The following is a 22,951-nucleotide window of genomic DNA, read 5'->3' as shown; positions in this document are numbered from 1 at the left end:
AAAACAATAATCAAATATTATGAATTTTATGCCATTAAACTTGGCAACTTATATGAAACAAATAAATTCATTAAAAAATACAAATTTCCAATGAACAGAAAACTTGATGAACTCTATTATCTAATTCAGAAAGTTAATCACAATTAAATACTTTCCCACAAAGTATGCTCCGAGCCCAGAGAGTTTCAAGGGTGAATTTGTTCAATATTTAAAAAGAAATAACAATACTATTATACAAGTACTTCAAAAAAAAATACAGGAGACAAAAAGACTTCCTAACTCATTTAATGAGGCCAGCGTACCCCTACATATCAAAGCAAAAACATTAAAACAAATACAACACAGACAAATATCCCTCATGAACATAGGCATTAAAAAATCCTTCATAAAATATCAGCAAATCAAATACTGCAATATATGAAAAGGACACGGAGCATGATCAAATGAATTTCAATAGAGGGACCACCTAACGTATAGGCAACCGAAAACACCCACAGAATAAACTATTCCTGAGTCTTAAACATGTGAACATAACAGTCCAGGACACAGGGGAATGAGGAAGGTTCGTGCTGAACACGGTGATGAACTGTTAACTGGACGCGACACAAGTAGGTTTTTCTATCCAAAGCCAACCAACCTAAGGAAAGGGACCAAATCCATGGTATCCAATTCTCTCCCCTTAGAGCGGGGAGGGGAACGTCTGGCCCAAGGGCCACATAAGGCCTGCGAAATCATTTTGTCTGGCTCCACCAAGGCATTAAGGGTGAGTTCATTAAATGTTTGACCAAATATAGCAGGCTAACTTTTAAGTTGATAAGTTTCTATGGCCCGAGAATGATGTTATAAATATCCAAACAGCCCTTGTCAGAAAAAAGGTTCCCCACTTCTACCTCAGAGATTCTCAATCTTTCTTCATTGTCCATTGAATATCAGCGAATCATATAAAATGAAACTTCTCTCAATCAGATAAACACTACATATAACACAAAGTAAGCACCAAATGGCCACAACTGTGTTTTTATTTTTTTTAATTGATTTCTTTTAGAAAGAAGGGAGAGAGAGAGAGAGAGACCGGGGACCGAATCCGAAACTGAGGTATGTGCCCTAACCAGGAATCTAACCAGCCACCTTTCGGTATAATGGATGATGCTCCAAACCAACTGAGCCGCACTGGCCAGGGCACCAAAACTGTGATTTTATTTCAATGGACCACTGAACCCTCACCAAAGCTCTCCATTTCAAAGATTACTGGACAGAGAGGGTTTAAAAATAAAAACAAAAAGGGTAGGAAAGAAAGAAAACTTCAGTGTCAAGTTGGTAGGAACATTCAAAACTATACCTCAACAGGTTATATGCTAAGATACCACAGAAATTATTTTGGCATAGTTTTCAATGTCCTTCATTAGTAGTAAATATTATCGATGCATTCAATACATTAGTTGGTACAAACAGAAATTCACTAAACATAAATGATGGGGTAACTGCAGTGGTGCTCACCCCCAGAGCTGGCAGCCTCTGCGTGCAGCTCACCGCCACTCTCAGCTTCCAGTCAGTTTCGCCATCTAGTTGATCCGTTCGAATAAAACATGAACCTTAGAATTAGAAAAGAAAAATTTCTGAGTTAGTTACTTTAAAAACTAAAATTCTACAACACAGTCAGATCCAAAACAATATCCAAAGAAATTCCCATAAACAAAATTCTTTATTTGATTCCCAAAAGGAGTTTGCTGAAAAGATACAGATGATTAACTATTTGCTCCTTATCTCCTATTTGACGTTCTTGGCTATTAAGGTTTAAGATTAATAGCACTTTATTTTAGAAAGACCACACTGATCATTTCTACCTTTGATTCATGTTCTGATAACTAAACAATAAGTAAATACTCAAATATATCCAAGAATGTGTGATATGACTTTGATAATAAAATGTCTGAGGTACCATCAGAAAATACACATTCCTCATCATAAAGGCACAGTTAAAATGCCAAAACCCTGGCCAGACCTACTGTCATACTGATAACCCTATCAAATCTTATGAAAAAATATTAAATTTCAACAATCCTATCCTTTGACCATGCTATCACACCATTTCTCAGAACCCACCCTAAGACAGAATAGCACATTTTGTATGGACAGAATGACATACACAGATGACAATCATGTGATGTTATTTCTCAAATTTGGGGAAATATTTAAGGTAGAGAAATAAGAACATCTCTTCACACAGCTTAGTCCACTACACCTAACACACATTCTAAAACTAACATGGAACTGTGCCAACCCCATCTATACCAGCCTCGTGTTCACTTAAACTGCAGAAGAATGGGCCCCTGCACACCATGGGCATTCTCTGCTCTCTCACGTGGCAAAAATACCAGACACCAGCCAATGTTCTTTCTGCTAATCACAACCACCAGCAATTCAGTGCCAAAAGTGTGCCCCTTGAGATCCCTTCACCATTAACTTTTACCCTTTAACCAGCCTATGCCAGGGGCATCACCATCACCAGCATGAATCCCGGAGAGTCCCAGAGAACAGCTCACCTTCCTCAGGCACAACAGGATTGATTTTCCAATTGCCCAGTTTATCAACTGAAGATATATCTACAAGAATATCATCTGAATATTTGCATGATTACCTCATAGCCTGTGTGTGTGATCTGATATAAAACATAAAAGTAAAAGGGACTGGATTTCAAAGTCTGACTGACACTTTGAAACATCAGTGCCAGAGTTCTGCTCCAGGTTTGTTTTCTAATACATAAAATAAGAAAAGGTGAGACTCTCTAGAGTTTCTTAAATTTTAAACATTCTGTGTTTCTAAAGGTGAAAGCTTTTCTAGCTAGATTGCTATAACTTATGAAACACTGGAAACAATACAGTTGCCTTTCTTTGCTTCATGTTAAATAATTATGTGCTATTTTAAAAATTTACAGGAAATTGACATTTATTTTCCGTTACAGTAAACATTACTAATGATGAAGTAACTGATATGATTTAAAGAGAGAAGGAGCTGCATAAGTATGGCCAAGTGGACTTATCTTACACGAACTATATCTACTAATTTTTTTAACAGCAAGCATGAGCTTCAACTGATGCCAGTTAAGGCTCAGCAAAAATCAATTATTAAATTGGTCTGCTTATATCCCATTACAGTCTTATTATGAATGCTTGATTTTATTTTGTATAATTGACAAGAGCTGACAGGTCTAATGACAATAAAATTGAGATCTACCAGTATATGTGTCACATAGGAGAGCCACACCAGGTGGTGACAAAGGAACTGCTGGGACTTTGTAAGAAGCAGTACAAGTCTGTCATATTCTGTACAAGTCACCCTGTAATATCAGCAAACTACCTGCAACAGTTCATGAATCCAATAGCTCTGAAAGAAATGGGCTACAGTATGTGCCCAACAAAAGAAAAATAGACATTGACTTTGCATATATAATAGCAGATCGTTTGCCATCAAACTTAATTTCTAAATCATTTATATGACTTAATGACTCTGCATGAAATTTTTAAGCTGGTGGCAAGATGAATAGCACCACGGAGAGAACATGGATGAGTACAGTGTCATTTACCTGCCCCTCACCCCACAACAAGTGACAGCTGAGCTATTGTAATATGTCCCCAGCACTTAAACTATAATGTCATCACTTAGGAGACAAGTGAAAAAGATATTGGCATTTATAAGAGATTGATGAAAATTAGTTCTCAAGCATTAATTTCTCTTAATACCACTAAAAGAACTGTGTGCATTCAGGAGATATTTGATCTGAATTAAGAAACAGATGAAGCAATTGATTAATTGGAATTTAAGCCATCAGTCACCAGATCCATCAACAGCTTCATTTACATTCTAAACAATCAGCTGACGGCCCAATAGAATACCCTGTATTAATACACAGTCAATATGATGCCACGAAGAGACTTGCAGAGCTGTATTGACAAACGCCCCATGGCTATTGTCCAGGCTCGAACAGCTGCATAGATTTAGGACTTTCATGTTGGCTTGGGCTTAAAGATTTCTATTATAACAGACAATGTATTATCAGGTTTTTCTGAACAAAAACTGAAAAGTAATAAAATAATATTAGCAGTGATAGTAGACACACACAAAATTCTAAATATGTGTACTTTTGAAAATTAGGCAATTAAGACACTCAAAACAATTACTTAAGAGTCATATAAACAGAATTCCCAAAGCTAAAAATCCTTGACTGAAAGCAAGTTTTGTACAAATTCTATACAGCAGGGAAGCTTTTGGTCCATTCTACAAAGTAAAGAAAACTAGCATGAAACAGATATCGGACATTTGAAAGTTTGCATATGAGTAATCAGTAATTATTTTTGTAATTTGAGATAAAGAAAGAAGAATACTGAGGAATATAATAGAATCATAGGCTAAAACAAGTAAGGTCCTAAACTCAGTTCCATTAATAACCTTCCAAAAATATATAAAACAATAAAAATTAGAATACATGTATATTCTGTACGTTTTTTGTGGGGAACAAGGAAATAATTTTTAAGATACTCAAAGAGATCCTTGACCTCCAAAATATTAAGTATCCTTACACTACACAGTAACTGTCCCTATACCATGAAATACAACGCAAAATTAAAGAAAAATAAAAGAAGAACTCTTTGAAACATCATTAATTTGGACAGAATGCTATTAATCTGGAATTAACACAGCGGAGTATCTCCCTTGCCCAATGTGCTATTTCTATTTCTGTCTTGCTGTCTTACTACTGCATAACAATGACACAGTTTAAAAAGATTATTAAGACGCCTAAGAAGAATTTTCAAAACTGCTATTAGTAATATAATCTTTAGTGAAGAATTTATGTTCTCCCTCAGATTCCTCCTCTGAAAAATGGACATTTCTATTTTCCAGTTATAAAATGCTGAATTTTCTTCATTTTTTATCTCCTAACACAATCTATATACTGCACTTCTTTTAAGTTGATCATCTAAAACCATTTCCATATTTAGGGTAATATTCTTAATCTTACATATATTTCCAATACAGTCATTAAAAGAACAATTAATAAAAAAGCATCTTCCAAATGGAAACATTTTTGTTATTCATTATAATGAATATATTTAGAAACAAAGACAAATCATAAATAAGTAGGTGATGTCAGCAGGGATGGCAGTGTAAAAAAATCTCTGAAAATCCATTTCTCCACAACTACATGAGGACATTAGCATTAGCAAAAACTGTTAAAAGTAACTTATTCAGAACTCCAGAATATAATAAAAAATTTGCAACAATCTCAGGTGCATTTATTCAAGAAACACAGCTAAATCTAGCTAAGAGTGAACTGTGCTTTGACTTGCCCTGTTCCCAACATTCTGCCCCATCTCCACAGCTCCACAGTACTGAGAAAACCAATAATCTGGCAGCCACTGAGTGGCCCAAACCCAACTCAGGGGTCCCCAAACCCATGACCAGAGAACTGTGACCACCTGACAGGATTTGACCTGATGCAGAGGTCATTCACTGAAAACAGTGTTTTCCCTGGGATGTTTGTAAAAAACAATTGCTTAATGTCATTGCTGCCTCAGGTAGTCACAAAGCTGGGGTAACAAGCTGAACAAAAAAAGTCAGAAAATCAGATGACAGAAAGGGGCTTTGAAAAGCTCTAACACATTCCTGGGAGCCTAGAAGGCCATCTGCCCAGGCAGGGCTGCCTGCATGCCCCGGAAGGCCTAAGAGGCCCTCATCTCTCATGGCTGAGCTGGAGGCTCTATAAAAAACAAGAAGTGAAGGGAAAGGCAAAGCTGTGACCTGCCTGCTACAGCACTGCAGGTGTTAAGAGAACACTAGCTATTTTACAAGATAAACCTTGAACATGGGAACTTCAAGAATATTTCTCTCGCACAGAGTCCATTACCAGATGTGGACTCTGGTAAGGAGAGTGGACTCTGTTCCACAGTCATTCAGGAATCTAAGCTGAGAAATGCTCTGCCGTTTCAACAGGCAGCTTTTAAGGTTATCCTAGTCATGCATTATTGTGGGCCCAGTCGTGCAGGGAGGAGAAGAGCAGGTGGCTACAAGAGGTAAAGGCCAAGGCCAACCCTCAGGACATGACCTCACCTACCTGGACAGGAAAAGGAGTCCAACTGTATTTCCAAGAGGAAAGGAAAATGGACTGGAAATGTAGCTTTCCAGTCTCTACCCCTTTGGGAAAACAAAACCTCCCATTAAGTCTCACACAATAAAGTAAATGTGCCAAGTATACCGAGTTCGCTTGATTATTAGGTGTAGCTGAGCTATTAAAGGCAGCCTCACCTTGCAATATGAGTAACATAGCTACAGTTGATAAAAGGAGAAAATTTTTTTCCTCTTTCTCATGACTTAAAATGCCATTTTAAGAAAACGCTGTTTATAAATGGAAAAAATTAAATCAGCAACTCTAAATACAGAGATCATGAGTCCTAAGGGGAGCAATTTGGCTTTGCTCTCTTTTATATCCTAAGCACCACATAGTGCCTGAAATATAGTAAGTGGTAAGTAAATGTTTGCTGAATTAATAAAATTGCAAACGCAGAATAGCAATAAAATTTCCAATAACATCATCTAATTATTTAGATACCAATATAGACATGAATGACAGCACTCATTTGATATATAGATTCTGAAAGGATTATATTTTTTAAACAAACATATTATACAGTAAAATCATTGTTTTAAATATCAAAAGTAATTTAGAAATTAATGAATTAAATGATTTATTATTCAAAGAAAAATTGGCATATTTTTCCTTTTAAAATGAAAATTAAACTGCCAAAATACCAAATCATCAACAATGTAAATTATTTGTCAGTCAGCAGGCAATAAAAACAAATATAAGTTGAATACCTGCTTTTTCTGAAGTCCTAAGAAATACCATGTCCGATGGAATTCTTTGATTCTGTAGAGAGTAATATAAAATGTTAATTACCTATATGCAGTTTATAAATGAACACAACTCCATTCCAAAATAGAAATAGTAAAGTAATGAAAAAGATTAAATTAAAATTTATGTTGAAGCAATTCACATTTATAATTTGTATTTAAAAAGTGAATATTTTGATTCATATTTTAGTTGGACTTCTAAGATTTTTCCCCCATTAATGTACCATGTAAATGGTATTAGTGATGGCTTGAAAACTGCTCCATTTCTGAGAAATGTTAAATATTGCCATTTCTGTGGCCTCTGTTGTACCTTAACTCATAATACAGAAGTTATTACCTTATAAAAAAAATTGTATCTTCCCTATTAGAGTAAATGACCCAAGAAAGCGGGGACAACGTTCTTACAATGCCTCATACAAAACAGAGCATATCATAAATAAAACACTAAATAAATTTTAAATGAATGAATAAATGTAAAACTGAATAACCAAAAATAAATTCCACAAATTTGAAGAGGTGTTCTTTTATAAAGCAGAAAAGGAAAAATAACTCAAACGTACTGTATGGCACATAAGAACTTTTATAAGTTACTAGTCATACATTTATTTAATCATTATTACTAATAACTCGTTCAAGCTAAAGAAAAAATAATTATAATAAGAGTACTTCTCATAATTTCATGAATTATTTATATTTTTTGAGACCTCATAAAGATTTTCCTACATATGATATAAGAAATGGATTATTTGTCAGTCAGCAGGCAATAAAAACAAATATAAGTTGAAAAATATGTTGTAGGATAGAGCTACTTCTTTCTAACATGAAAAAAAAAGGGCAATTATTAAGATCTAAAGAGCTCCTAGGTCAAGGAAGAAATCACAATGGAAATTAGAAAATATTTTTAATTAAAGAGTAATAAAATCTCAACACATCAAAACATGTGGAACACAGCCAAAGTCAGGAAAGTGTGAAGAGGAAAATGTATACAAGTAAATGCACATGATCAAACAGGGAGGTTAAAAATACAGGGTCAAAGAGTTAAATATCCATTTGAAAGCAGAAAAAAAAACAGCCAATGAGCCACAGAGAAAGTACAAGGATGTAAACAAATATAAGAATAAAAATGAATGACACAAAAAACAAATATATGTATATATACCTACAAACATATATTCATATATGATAGATCCTCCCATCCCCCAACTGGTGGGTGGAGTATGACGTAACTTGCAGCCCAGAAATACCTGAGTGACTAACCATGTACCTTATATGGACTATACATTGAATCACCAATCAATACCTGCCAAATACCCTAAGCCCTTGTCCCTAAGTACCAGAGTGCCTAACTATGTACCTTATATGGACCTTATGTTAAGCCACCAATCAGCGCGCGCTGAGTACACTGAGCCCCCATTCCTTCCCATTCCTCCCCTCAAAAGGTGTGCTCAGCTGTGTATGGGTTGCTGTTCTCCCATTGAGAGACAGCCCAGCAGGTCTTTCTCCTAAAAAAGCCTGTAATCCTGATTTTCAGCTCCGGATTGGTCTTTCATTCTGGTGCCGAAATCCGGGAGGGGCAAACAGGAACGTGGATGATCCCTGGACCATATCCCAAGCATTTCAGGGCTAACTTCCTGACTTTGCTGGGTGGTGCGGTTCTGGGTTGATTGGCCCATCCTGGTCCCCCTTTGAACCCTGCTGAACCAGGACCCGTGGGGATCTCTTCACCTCGTGCCCTCCAGTAGGCCTTCGGACACAACTAACCCTCCCCTCCCCTCTTTTTTTTTTTTTTTCTTGCTCCCTGTGACCTAGAGGGGCATTAGGGTCTCAGAGTTTCCTTTTCCCATCTACTCGACTACTCGTTCTATGAAAGCCCAGGCGCCTGGCCGGGAATTCTCTTCTACTCCATGGGAAAGGTGTCTCAGGGTGACGCTCTCGGAACCTTTTCTCGGCTCTCTCTCTCTCTACAGGTTGGTTGAGGGAACAGGAGGACGCTCCTTGTTCCTTCCCCAACTTCCGATAGCCCTTCCCTCCTGTCATGGGGACCTCTCAGTCCAAACTCCCTCAAAACACACCCTTAGGGTGTCTCCTCGTCAATCTCTCAACCCTTGGTCTTTCTGGCTAAATCAAACCCAGCGGTTCTCAACCTATGGGTAGAGACCCCTTTGGCAGTCGAATGACCCTTTCACAGGGGTCACCTAAGACCATCCTGCATATCAGATATTTACATTACGATTCGTAACAGTAGCAACATTACAGTTATGAAGTAGCAATGAAAATAATTTTATGGTTGGGTCACAACATGAGGAACTGTAGTTAAAGGGCCAGAAGGTTGAGAACCACTGAAACCAAAGCAGCTCATTTTTTTCTGTAACACTGCCTGGCCACAATATAAATTCAACAATGGCTCTCAGTGGCCCGAAAACGGCACTTTCGATTTCAATATCCTTTGAGGTCTAGATAATTTTTGCCACCAGACAGGGAAACCCTCTGAAATCCCCTACGTACAGGCTTTCTTTTCCCTCCGCTCCCGCGCCTTGCTTTACTCCTCATGTTCCACTCATCAGATCCTCCTCGCAAAGTCCTCTTCACCCCCTCAAACCAGTCCTCAGCCCCTTTCTTTGTCTTCTGACTCTTTCGACCCAGCTGATCATTCCTCTCCACCTCGCCAGCCCCAGCAACCCCCTTACAACCCTGCCACGAAACCTGCACCCCACACTCTACCCTCTGAGAACTCTAACTGCCTGCCTTCTCCTGTGCGCTCTCCACCGAATCTCCTCCGCGCGCTCCCCCCCCCCCTCCCCGTGATGGCCAGCAACGGAATTCACAAGTGGCTGGCCAGTTCCCTTTGCGAGAGATTGCAGGAAGGAAGGGTATTATCCGGGTAGCCATTCCCTTCTCACTTTCTGATCTTTCTCAAATTGAAAAACTCCTTGGCTCTTTCTCTTCAGATCCTCTTAACCAGCATCTGCCTTCTTCCCAGTCCCTGAGAGCCCAAATCCTGAGAACGTGAGCTCCAAAACAGCCTTTCCCATCTAACACTCATTCTCAGGCCACCCAAAGACTGCCTTCCTCAACAGCCTCTTCTATTCCCGCATCCATTCTACCCCTGAGGGAGGCAGTAGGAACTGAGGGCATAGTCTGAGTCCATGTCCCATTCTCTATGTCCAGCCCCACTTCCCCAGAGGGAGCCCTTCTTCTAAACACCCATTTTATATCTCAATCAGCCCCTGGCATATGCCGCAAACTTCAAAAAATAGATACAGGTCCACAAACCCCTCAAAAGGCCTCGTTAACCTGACCTTTAAGGTCTTTAATAATAGAGACGAGGAGACCCAAATCCAAAAACAAAGGCAAGATCAGGCCAGGCTGAGGCCCAGAAGGAGGCCTTACAGCTCCTAGCCACCACTCTCATAAACCCCAAATGAAGTGCTGGTCCTCCAATTGCAGGGAAGTCAGGGGCTAAGCCTCCTCTGGGCCCATGCTTCAAATGCAGCAAGGAAAGACACTGAGCAAGTCCTGCTCAAACCCGAGACCCCCGCCAGGGCCCTGCCCAAGGTGTGGGAGGGAAGGCCACTGGAAATCAAACTGTAGTCTGGCCCCTCCAGTTCAGGCCTCAGCCAGTCCAGCATGGTCACCCTCTGGATCCGGTTTGGAGCTCCAAGACCTCCTGGGACTGGCCACTGAAGAAGCTGCCCAGGCCCTGACAGGGCCCCACAGACTTACATCACCAGGACAGAGCCTTGGGTAACAACTGTGGTGGCAGGTAAGCCGATCTCCTTTTTAATTGACACGGGGACCACTTATTCTGCCCTCTCCGAATTCACTGGTACCCTTGTCTACTCCTCAGTCTCTATTATGGGTGTTGACAGATTAGTTTCACAGCCATTAGCCACCTCACCTCTACACTGCATCTTACTAAATTCCCCAATTCACTCTTTTCTCATTCTACCTCGGTGCCCAGCCAGGACTACCATGTATTCCCCTCATAAAGCCCAGTTGTCCCAAACCACAGTCATCTACCTCAGTTTCACTCTCTCACCCCACAAGGCTGAGCCATTCCTTGGACTGTAAACACCTAATCTTATCTCCTCTATGACTGTCCCCTTCTCTGAACAAGAAATCTTTTCCTTCTCAGGCTCACTGGGTACTCTTGCCTCCAGGTTCACAACTTTAGTCTTCTTGCAAAGCTCCTCTATGACATGACATGGTGAAGGAACCCCCTCACTGAGCCTTCAGATCCCAAGGCCAACATTCTCACCCCTTTAATGCTCTGAAAACTGCTCTGACCTCAGCGCCTTCTCACCCCGTCCCCCTCCCCCATTCCACCCTTCCCAAAGAACAACTTCCTTGACTGCACAGGCTTACTTAACAGTCCGGCTATTATCAGAAACTGAGCTCATTATCTCCCCAACCTTAGCACGTTATCTCTAGGAAAAATGTGCCAAATTTTTTAAAAATATATTTTATTGATTTTTTACAGAGAGGAAGGGAGAGGGATAGAGAGTTAGAAACATCGATGAGAGAGAAACATCGATCAGCTGCCTCCTGCACACTCCCCACTGGGGATGTGCCCGCAACCAAGGTACATGCCCTTGACCGGAATCGAACCTGGGACCCTTGAGTCTGCAGGCCGAAGCTCTATCCACTGAGCCAAACCAGTTAGGGCAAAATGCGGCAATTTTGAATCCAAGTGGCTAGAGGCCTGGGAGCAGGCTGCGGGTCTTATTCCCTCCTCCCCCTGCCTTTTCTCCAGTCTCATATCCAGGTCCCTGGCTTCCACTGCTCCTTTCCTTCCCTTTCTCTTTTCCCTTGGATAACAGCCCATTCTAACATTCCCTCCCATGTTCACTGCAATACAATCTCATACACTCATCTGTCACCCATAATTGGTAGGGCCATGGTGACTACCCTCTCAGCTTAGAGCACGGAACTAGGAAAGGGAATCTCATACCCCTTTAGTCCACCTCTTCTCCTTACACCTTTCAGCTTATCTATTTTTCTTCCTCTGTGGGGAAAACACATACATCTGTCTCCCCATCAGCTGGACAGGATTCTCATCTATCTCTCACCCACGACATCATCCCTCACTTTAGCTTTCCGATGTCTCTTCAATCTAATAATGACCCTGTTTTCGTCTCTCATATAATGCAGCTGGTCTCTCAAACTTTAAACATCAAATGGAACCTCCACATCCCCTACCACCCTCAGTTTTTGGGTCAAGTAGAAAAGGCCAATCATCTCTTAAAAACTCATCTAACCAAGCTATCCTTAGAGCTCCATATGCCTTGGACTGAACTACTCCCCCTGGCACTAATGAGACTGAGGGCCATGCCCTGACAACCACTACTTCTAAGCCCCTTCGAGATCATGTATGGGCAGCCTTTTGTCCTCCAAACCCCGGAGGACAATTTCCCTTCCCCAGGAGACTACTTCCCTGCTTTTGCCCATATGAGGGCACTCTTACAACAACACGCTGATAATCTTCTCTCCTATCCCTTTCCTACAACTTCTACTCATCTGTCAGTCCTCCCTGGGGACTTGGTCTATGTCAAGAAAAAAGGAAAGGCATCCTTAACACCCACATGGGAAGGGCCTTTCCCGATCATACTATCTACCCCTACTGCAGCAAAGGTACAAGGAATACACCACTAGTATCACCTCTCACACATTACGCCATATAAACCTCTACACAAAACACTACCTTCCTACACTTCTACCCCCACAGGACCTACCTCTCTCAGGCTCACCAAATGTCTCCCCACCATCCCCGAAGAAGACTCAGCGGCACAATCCAGGACCTGATGACCCATCATTCCTTACAGGCTAAATTCTACTATTTCCTGCAGTGTATCTTTGAGGACTGGTTCTGATGGCGACCACGATCTGCTTCCCCAGAAGACTGACACTCATGGACAGTAGATCTTACCTGGCAAGGGGCCCTCTGACTTGTTACTCCGGAAGAAGCTCAGGTTTTCGAATTCCTTTTTATATGTCTCGTCTCCTCACCATAATCCTCCTACAGGCAGCTAACAATGAATGCATCAATGAAGGTTTTCGTCTTTTCAGGTGAAATGGACTTGGGATGATGAGGGAGTCATCAATTCCACTGTCTGGGATGGGAAATCCTCTAGTGTCACTCTCTATTTGGATGCCTGTGTGGCGATGGCCCCAGGGTGGTCTAACTGCAGTAGGTGGCATTGAAGCTATGCCACCAACCACAAATATCTATGTATGAAATAATGCCAGAAGGGGAGTTCGACTGTCCATATTGGCAGTGTTCTCACTACTACTCTGGTGCTTTACGTAGTCCGCTAGTAAACCTCAGACCCCCCTCAGACAGCGGCCCCTTACGTGTAATCCTGTCAGCTTTACCATATCAAACCCAGCAGACCCACTCTGGAACCAGGCTCAGCCAGCAGGAATTGGAATAGATGGGGAGGTAGGGACCCCGGGGGTATAATTGTCTTTATCAAAACCTATATTAATTCCGGACCTATCCCTCCCCCACTAAAGGACATTCTCTCTTGCTCTATGAACCCTGGACCTACTCTTTTGCCCACCCTCATCAATACAACTTTCCATCTACTCTCTAACATCAATCCCTCCTTCTCTACATCCTGCTGGATTTGTCTGTCACTGGCTCAAACCCTCATCATAGCCACTCCAATCCCAACCTATGGGCCCACTAACTTAACTCTTACCTATACCAGACCTCAATGCACCCTATACAACATCTCTCTCTTTAATATGGAAAACACTACCTGTTTAACAAATACCTCTCAAACCACTACCTCAACTACCCCTACACCTTACTACTGTGCACAATCTATAAATTTACTCCCTCCCTTAGCCTGCCCTCCACCAGGTATTTTTCTCCTCTGTGGGACTACAGCCTACACCTGTGTCCCCCAGGACCTGTCACACTCGCTCTGCCTTTATGTCTTCCTAACCCCTAATCTTTCAATCAGAACAGAGGGAGAACTCGAATCCTCTTTGTCTTCTCAGACCTTGCCACAAAAGGGCGGCCCTTGTTCCCCTCTTAGTGGATACGGGAGTCCTCACTACGGTAGGGACAGGAGTAGGAGGCATTTCCTCCTCTGTTCATTTTTACCACAAATTGTCTGCTGAATTTTCAGAGGATATCTCCATTATTAGCAATTCCCTTGAATCCCTTCAAAGACAGGTAGACTCCTTAGCAGCAGTAGCCCTACAGAACCAGCGCACTTTAGATCTCGATGGCAGAAAAAGGAGGCACCTGTGTCTTTCTTGGGGAGGAATGCTGCTACTTTGTAAATGAATCAGGAATTGTCAAAGATCACATTAAATCCCTCCGGGACAGGACTGACCAAAGACGACGTAACCAGCTAGAAGGGGGGTATGCCATTTTTGGCTCACTTACCCATTGCTCCTCCCACTATTAGGCCCACTGATATTTATTCTTTTAATTTTGCTCTTTGGCCCCTGTCTCATGCACTGTTTCACTAGTTTTTGCAGAACAGAATGCAGACGTTCGCCAACCAGAAGGTGGGAGAGATCTATCTGGCTTTGAATTCAGAACCTAGAGACACCTATGTCACCAGAATCTTTGAGATCCCAGGTAGATGCCCCTGACGACGTCCCCTCTCAGCAGGAAGTAGCTACGAAAGACGGACCTTCGCCCCCTTACTTTGCCCGGATTCTCAATTTTTTTTACTATTACCAAAAGCCTGGAATGATAGATCCTCCCTTCCCCCAACTGGTGGGCGGAGTATGACATAACCTGCAGCCCAGAAATACCTGAGTGACTAACCATGTACCTTATATGGACTATACATTGAATCACCAATCAATACCTGCCAAATACCCTAAGCCCTTGTCCCTAAGTACCAGAGTGCCTAACTATGTACCTTATATGGACCTTACGTTAAGCCACCAATCAGCGTGCACTGAGTACACTAAGCCCCCATTCCTTCCCATTCCTCCCCTCAAAAGGTGTGCTCAGCTCTGCATGGGTTGCTGTTCTCCCATTGAGAGACAGCCTGGCAGGTCTTTCCCCTAAGAAAGCCTGTAATCCTGGTTTTTGGCTCCTGATTGGTCTTTCAATATATATCAGTAATAAGCAGCAAGAAAATAAGTATTTTTCAAATATTCCCATTTCAGTAATAAAAAAACTAATAAAAATAAACTAATAAAAGATTGGTGAGCTCTATAAAAACCTATTAAGTATTACTGAAATTAAATAAAACCTAAAAGAATACAATGTATCAGGTTACAAAACTAGAATGTATAGTATTGCAAAGATGTCAAGTGTTCATAAATTGACCTATATATTCAACACAAACCCAACCAACATCTTGCCATGGTTTTAGGTGGGAATTAACAAGGTATTGCTAATATTTACAGGAAATGCAAAAGAACAACCAAGACAAATGTCAGAAACACAGAGAGTTGAGTTTACAATACAGCAAAACGAAAATATTAAAGTAGAATCCTGAGGGCAAGGCAGCATTTAACAGAGAGAGATAATTACACCAATGTAAAGTGCAGGCTCCAGAAGGAATCCCAAACATGGAAAGACACCAGATTTAGGAGGAAGATAAAACTGCAGACCTATTAGGACATGATGGTCTTTTCAAGAAATAGTGCTGAAAAAATTAGATACCCATGGGGAGCGGGAAGAATACCTGATCTCTACTTCAATTAAAACACAAATCAATACCAGATGAATTATATTTCTCAATGTCAAGGTCCTCCTAGACCAACAGTCCGCCTAAGACCATCTGAAAACACATATATAATTACATATTGTTTTTGTGATTAATCACTATGCTTTAATTATGTTCAATTTGTAACAATGAAAATACATCCTGCATATCAGATATTTACATTACGATTCATAACAGTAGCGAAATTACAGTTATGAAGTAGCAACGAAAATAATTTTATGGTTGGGAGTCACCACAACATGAAGAACTGTATTAAAGGGTCGTGGCATTAGGAAGGTTGAGAACCACTGTCCTAAACAATAATATAGAAGGATATTTTCACAATACTTTGAAAGGGAAGAAGACTCCTTCCCCCTCACCAATTTTTTTTTTTTTTTACAAAACCACACATCTATAAATGCAAAGATTACTGAAGTAGACTTCATTAAAATTAAGGATTTTTTTTCAACAAAGCACACCAGGAAGGAAAGAATATTTGCAACATAGAGGACTCATATCCAGAATACATAAAGACCACAAAGGGATGAGAAAAGAAGGGCTAACTCAGAAGGAAAATGGCTGATTGGTTGATCTCTTTCCCCCTAACCAAGAAACTCATATGCATATATGCATAACCTAAGGACACAGACAGTGGGTGGTGAAGGCTGGAGGGGTGTAGGGGTGGCGGGGGGGGGAGAGGGCAATGGGGGCAAAAAAGGAGACATATGTAATACTTTCAACAATAAAGATTTATTAAAAAAAAAAAATATATATATATATATATATATATATATATATGGAAAATGGCAAAAGATGTTAACAGGCTCTTTACAAATAAGAAAGACATCCAAAATCATACAAGAAGGTGTCTAACTTTATTAGTCTTCAAAGAAATGCACATTAAAACCACAACTGCTAGATACATACTGGAAATGCTAAATTAAAAAGACTGATGATGCCAAGTGTTGGCAAACATGTAGAGCAATGGGAATTCTTACACATTGCTGATTCCAGTATAATTTGAAATGTCACTTTGCAAACCATTTGCAGTATCTACTAATGTGGAACATACGCATACCCCCACATCCAACAATTCCACCCAGGCACAAATGCAGCAGCACAGGTGAGCCCAGGCATGGCACCACAGAAACAAAAGTCCCAATAGGCAAAACTTAAAAGCAACTGAAAGAGCCATCAACAGCAGAATGGTCAAAAGGCACCCTATGTAACAACAAAACAAATGAATTACAGCTGCACACAGCAAAATGGAAGAATCTCCTAATTGTATTGGGCCAAAAAAAAAAAAGCACCCACCCAATCACACCCCAATACCCTTGAATTTTTTAGGCACCCTTGTCAAAAATCAATTAACCATAAACTTACAGCTTTATTTCTGGACTCTCAATTCTGAATTTATGCCAGACCCTCACTGTCTTGATTACCGTAACTTTGTATAAGGTTTTGAAATGAAAAAGTGTGGTTACTCCAATTTTGTTCAATTTTTAAAAATTATACTGGCTATTCTGGGAACTTTACATTTCCATATAAATTTAAGAATCAGCTTGTCAATTTCTGCAAAGAAGTCAGCTGGAAAGTTGAAAGGGATAGCCCTGAACCTGTAGGTCAACTTAAGGAATGTTGCCATTTTACAATATTAACACTTCTAATCCACAAACATGGGATGTCTTTCCATGTACTTAGATCTATTAATATGCTTCCACAATTTTTTATAACTTTCAAATATGTTTTGTACTTCTTTTGTTTATTCTTGAAAAATTTTATTTTATTTATAAGTATTTTATTCTTTTTGATGCTACTGTAAATGAAATTCTTTATTTAACTGCATTTCCAAACCATTACTTTTTATTCCCTTATCATGTTTCATTTTCTATGAGGCACTCATAAATAAACTTGATAACTCCAAATGCTTATTAGATACTTTTTATCTTTCCCTCCCCTCAAGACTATGAGCACCATGACAACAGGACCTCTGCCTTCTTAACGTGATGCAGGATGATCCGATGGACAACAGTTTCTCAGATTATCACCAGTCGGGATATCAAGACTGTTTCAGATTTTTGGCTATTATGAATAATGATAAACATTCATGCATAGGCTTTTGTGCCAACTTAAATTAACATTCATGCATAGGCTTTTGAGCAACTTAAATTAACATTTCTCTGTGATAAAGGTTCAACAGTTCAATTGCTGGGTCACATAATATTTGCATATTTAGCTTTTTAAGAGACTAATGATTTTCCAGAATAACTATAACATCTGATATTCCCATAAGAAATATATAAGTAATCCACTTTTCACATCATTGTAGTATTTGGTGCTGGCACCATTTTTCATTGTAGCCATTCTGCTACATGTGTAGTGATAGTTCATTGCTTTAATTTGCAGTCCTAGGTGATCAATGATACAGAATATTTTCTCATGTACTTATTTTCTACCTGTATACCTTTGGTGAATTTCTCTTTATATTTTTGTCCTTTTTCTAATTTGATTTTTTTTTTTTTTACCTGTTGGCTTTCAACAGCTTTTACATAGTCTAGGAACAAATCCTTGTCAGAAGTGGTTTACAAATATTTTCTCCTAAGTTCGTAGGTTGTTTTTTCATCATACTGACATGTGTTTTCACTAAGCACAGTTCTTAATTTTAATGAGATGCAACTTATCAATGTTTTTTTAAAATATTTTTTTTTATATATTTTATTGATTTTTTACAGAGGAAGGGAGAGGGATAGAGAGCTAGAAACATCGATGATAGAGAAACACCGACCAGCCGCCTCTTGCACACTCCCCATTGGGGATGTGCCCGCAACCAAGATACACGCCCTTGACCGGAATCGAACCTGGGACCCTTCAGTCCGCAGGCCGACGCTCTATCCACTGAGCCAAACCGGTTTGGCACTTATCAATGTTTTTATCTTTGCTGCATTATGCTTTTGATGTCCAGTCTAAGAGCTACTTTCCTGCCCTGGATTCTGAATATCTTTCCTATGTTTTTCTAAATTTTTACAGTTCTAGTTTACATTAAAATCCATGATCCAGTCTGATTTAATATTGGTATAAAGTGTGACATTTAGAGTAAGGTTTTTACCCACAGATGCCCAAACAGCTCTAGCCTCATTCTCCGGGAGGCTGGCTTTTCTTCACTTTCTCTGCTTTGCACTCTGTCAAACACCCTTGAGCATATTTGGGTGAGTCTATTTCTGGGTTCTAATGTTTCGTTGATCTTGGTTCTCTCCTTCTTGCACACCATGCTATTAATGTGTCTAGGTAGGATGCCTTAACCTTGGGAAGAGTGATTCTTCTCCCTTTACTCTCCTGGCCAAGACTATTTTAGCCACTTTAGGGCCTGGGCGTTGCCAAATTAGTTTCAGAATAAGCTTATTTTGTTTAAAAAACAAATAAGCAAAACCTTGCTAAGATTTTGATAGGAAGTGTATTAAACTTACAGATCAATTTTGGGGAAACTGGGGAATGTTCCAGTCCAAGACTATAATGTACCTCTTTACTCAGACCTTTGATCACTTTCCTGAACACACATTATCTATCCCTGGCATAGCTAAAAGATTATGTTTTCACAGCAGTGACTAAGAGCACTGAACTTTTAGTTTCAGTTTCCACATGTTCATTGTCAGTATATAAAAATGGCACTGGCACTAGAATGTGTATCTTATAATTTGCCACCTTGCTGAACTCTTTAGTTCTGAGAGATTTTTTATAGATCGCATGGGATTTTCTACATACACAATCATGTCATCGGTAAATAGGGGCATTTTACTTCTTCCTTTCCAATTTGAATTCCTTCTGTTTCCTTTACTTGCCTTATTCAGTGGCTAGAAATGCGAGCTGAGTAAGTGTGGTAGAGCAAACACCTGCCCTGTGCCCAGTCTCAGAAGAAAGGCATCCAACATGCACTGAGGGTGATGCTAGCTATAGGCTTTTACAGATGATTTTTACAAGAATAAAGTGATCCCCTCCATTCCTATCATGGATGGTACTGAAAAGAGAGGATTCACAGATTCTACCCCAGTTTTCAACCCCACAACACAAGGCAGTCTTAAAATCGAAAGGAAAACTGAAGGCGATGGGACCAGGTCTCACAGCCAGGAGTCCATGCAGCCAGCACCCTCATGCCCTCTATCATCTGCTTCCTGGCAGCTGGCTATGAGCTGCCTTGTAGAGAGGCCCATCTGGCCAGAAATGGGAAAGGCCTCGAACCAAAGTCCCTGGAACTGAGGTCCTAAGTCCAACACAGCACCAAGTTCTGCCAACAGGCCCAATAGGACCTGAAGGTGACAGCCACCTGATGGATCCTTGACTGAAGCCTCGAGAGAGACCTGGAACCAGGAGACCTAGCTAAGCTGCACCCAGATTCCTGACCACAAAAACTGTGAGGCAATGTTGATGTTTTAAAGAACTGCATCAAAATTTATATGACTACCATCTGTCTTCTAGAAATGTGCAAAGATATAATGTACAAGAATGTTCACTGTAGCACTTTACAATAGAAACCACCTGAAAATCTAAGAATGGATAAAAAATTAGTGATTTATAGTATCGATATAAATGAATACTATGTAAATGAGTTGCAAATCAGTCTGTTTAATTTCATCTAGTTTTGTCACATCAAACACACCCCAATCATTCTCGGTACAGATTAATGTAGCAGTGTCTTGAGGAAGATGACTTTCTTGTACTAAGTATCTTGCACAGATGGCTCAGGCTGCTATGCTCCTATGTGGTCTGCACGCCAACTGGCACTAAGGGCTCACACTACTCTGTAAGAGGTTTTTTAAAAACTTATTTAATATATTTTTTAAAGTTGTTCTTGAGCCTTGATAAAAAATAAATAAATAAAAAGACTGTCCATTGAGTCACTGTTCCTCAGGAAAGACTGTGCATGAGAAACAGCTACCGCCATGCAGTCAGCTCACTCGGTTATACCCCAGGCCACCAGCAGCCCAGTGATTTCCACCTCTGACCAATGTGGGTTTTTTTTAATGGCCTCTTCCTACACAGTCCTAAACTTTTTCTTTGTAATCCTCTTTAGCTTCCATTTACCTTTCCTTCTTTAAGTTTTATTAACCATAAAAATTCTTATTAACCATAAGAATTAATACCCAATAATTATTTGTAATATATCTATCTGTAATAGGAAGTTCTAGAAGCTGAAATTCGTTGGTCACATGAAATAATACTGATAATGCAACAATAAGCAGTTAACATGTCTTATTTTAGACAAAATATGACGTCATCTGTGCACACTGAAATGTACTTTAACAAAACAGACTATACAAAAAAATCTAGATGTTTCTTCACGTACAGTAAATCTTACACAATGATGTTAAGATTGAAAATAAATGTCTCAACTTCCTTTATATTCAAAAGTTACTTGTAATCAAGCTAAATATTAATAAGTGGCATAGACATGTCTGGAATATATTGAAAATGCATCAACCTTTTCCACTATGATGAGGTCTCCAACTTGTATGTCTGAACTCTGAACTTGCACTTTACCTTGAAAAGAAGAAGAAGTATAATCAACTCAAGGAAACAACAGCACACCAGAGTTAAACTTTCAATTAATAAATAATACTTTAGAAATAACTTTTTGGGGAAAAACTTTATATATGTATCTCTACTTATACTTTCAAAATAAATATTTCAGATACACACAATCACTAAAAATTAACTTCTCTTAGTTAACTCCCAAATACAATTTAACCACCCCCAATAAAAACCGTGTGGGAATGTGGAAGAGGATTCCATGTGGAAGGTTCTTCCCCAATCTACCATTATTTCAGGTGTGAGTCAAGATAGGATGATCAGAAATATCACTAAATAAAATAATGTGGTGACAGAAACTGAGTCAGATGGAGATGTACAGTCCTTACACTCACCCTGGGAATGGCATTAACTAGCACATGACTAACAGAAAAGAAGGAACAGAGAAGATCAGAGAGAATATCACCCTTCACCAGAAGCTTTTACAGACACAGGTCAGGACCACAGCTTTATTATGAAAAGTGGTTCTTCTCCATGCTATACTGTGCAAATTCTTAAAATATCTACATGATAGCTAGTGTGTGCTAATCATGTGTAACAGTAAATATATAACATCTACATCACAATGTTCATATCACATAGAGTAGATAAAACATTATAGAGGCAATTTAAAACACCAAGTTCTTTCACTTCCTGTGTCTCTGGGCCCAGCCTCCATCCCTTCCTTCCTCCATCTCTGTTTCTCACTCCCCTCCCTAGCTTGGCAGTCTCCTTCAACCTGTCTGTCTCCCTTTTAGGACCAGCAACAACTTTTACTGTTTTAATATGGGGAAAGGTCCTTTTCTTTTTCATTCAGTTTATTCTGCAAGCTAATAGAACAGAGGAAAGTTCATATTGCATTATCAAAACCTAATATTACTGACCATTCCCCTGACTTTTAGACCACATCCAACTTATTATAAAACCTTATTTCCTAAATACCTCTTCAAGCAGCTGAGTTTCAATAATGCTAAACTAGTTCCTAACAATTTGTCTGGAGGATATCAATAAGCTTTGTAAATGCTGCTATGTTTTTCATGTTTCTCAATTATATAATAGACACATAAGGCTGGAGCTATTTGGGGGGAGGGGGGGTGGAGCTTATTTGTGTTCATACCATAAAATAGCAATGTTCTTTAGAATTACATGGGCAACAAATCTTAAGATGTCTCTACAAGTGATAAGTATATGTCTACTATTAGCCAAAAAATAGCCAGAAAAGAATGTCTATTTCAATTATTTTTCCCTCGGTCACTTCAAGCTACCTGTCTGACTCCCACTGTTCTATTTTTATAGCTAAGCCCCAGGCAGTGAATATCCCTCATTGACCTCAACAGAACCCCGAACCAGGACCTATATTTCACTTTTCTCTTCACTCCTACTATGCACCCTCTCCTCCTTCCTTCTGTTTTTCACACTCTCTGTAACAGACACAAAGAGGAAAGAGATGAATAGCTGCAGGCATAAGATGCAATAAATGCAGGAAATAATTTTTAAATATTTTAAAACATAGAAAACATATCCTTTTTCGACTTCTTAATCAAGATTTTACATTCCTGAGAAAGTTATTATTCCTTCACATGATAATATAAACTATTTAAAAGAGATCTATACTCTGAAAAAAACACAAAACATTGCTGAGAAATATTTAAAAGACCTAAATAAAGGCAGAAATATATCTCATTCATGGGTCAGGAGACAATATTATTAAGACATCAACTCTCCCCCAATTTATCTATAGATTCAATGTAATCCCAATCGAAATCCCAGCAGGCTTTTTCATGAAAATGGATTCCATGTCA

General features: G+C 39.5%; 1 protein-coding gene across 4 annotated transcripts in view; it reads right to left on the bottom strand.

Moving 5' to 3' along the window:
• Window positions 1–22,951, bottom strand: part of ATP9B (ATPase phospholipid transporting 9B (putative)) — a 148,924-nt gene that overhangs the window by 89,660 nt on the left and 36,313 nt on the right. For 3 of the 4 annotated variants that reach the window (XM_070420485.1, XM_070420486.1, XM_070420488.1), the window contains exons 6-8: window positions 21,064–21,122; window positions 6,871–6,922; window positions 1,498–1,592 (exon numbers count right to left, since the gene is read on the bottom strand). In XM_070420485.1, the coding sequence (XP_070276586.1) occupies window positions 1,498–1,592; window positions 6,871–6,922; window positions 21,064–21,122 (206 nt within the window). The remainder of the gene's footprint in view (window positions 1–1,497; window positions 1,593–6,870; window positions 6,923–21,063; window positions 21,123–22,951) is intronic. The other variant, XM_070420487.1, reaches the window with a different exon arrangement.

Source organism: Myotis yumanensis, unplaced genomic scaffold (assembly GCF_028538775.1).
Source record: "Myotis yumanensis isolate MYYU_CA2020_CCGP unplaced genomic scaffold, mMyoYum1.0.hap1 SCAF_7, whole genome shotgun sequence".
Lineage (NCBI taxonomy): Eukaryota > Metazoa > Chordata > Mammalia > Chiroptera > Vespertilionidae > Myotis > Myotis yumanensis.
The sequence above is the reverse complement of the archived record's forward strand: the minus strand, read 5'-3'. Positions and strand labels throughout refer to the sequence as shown.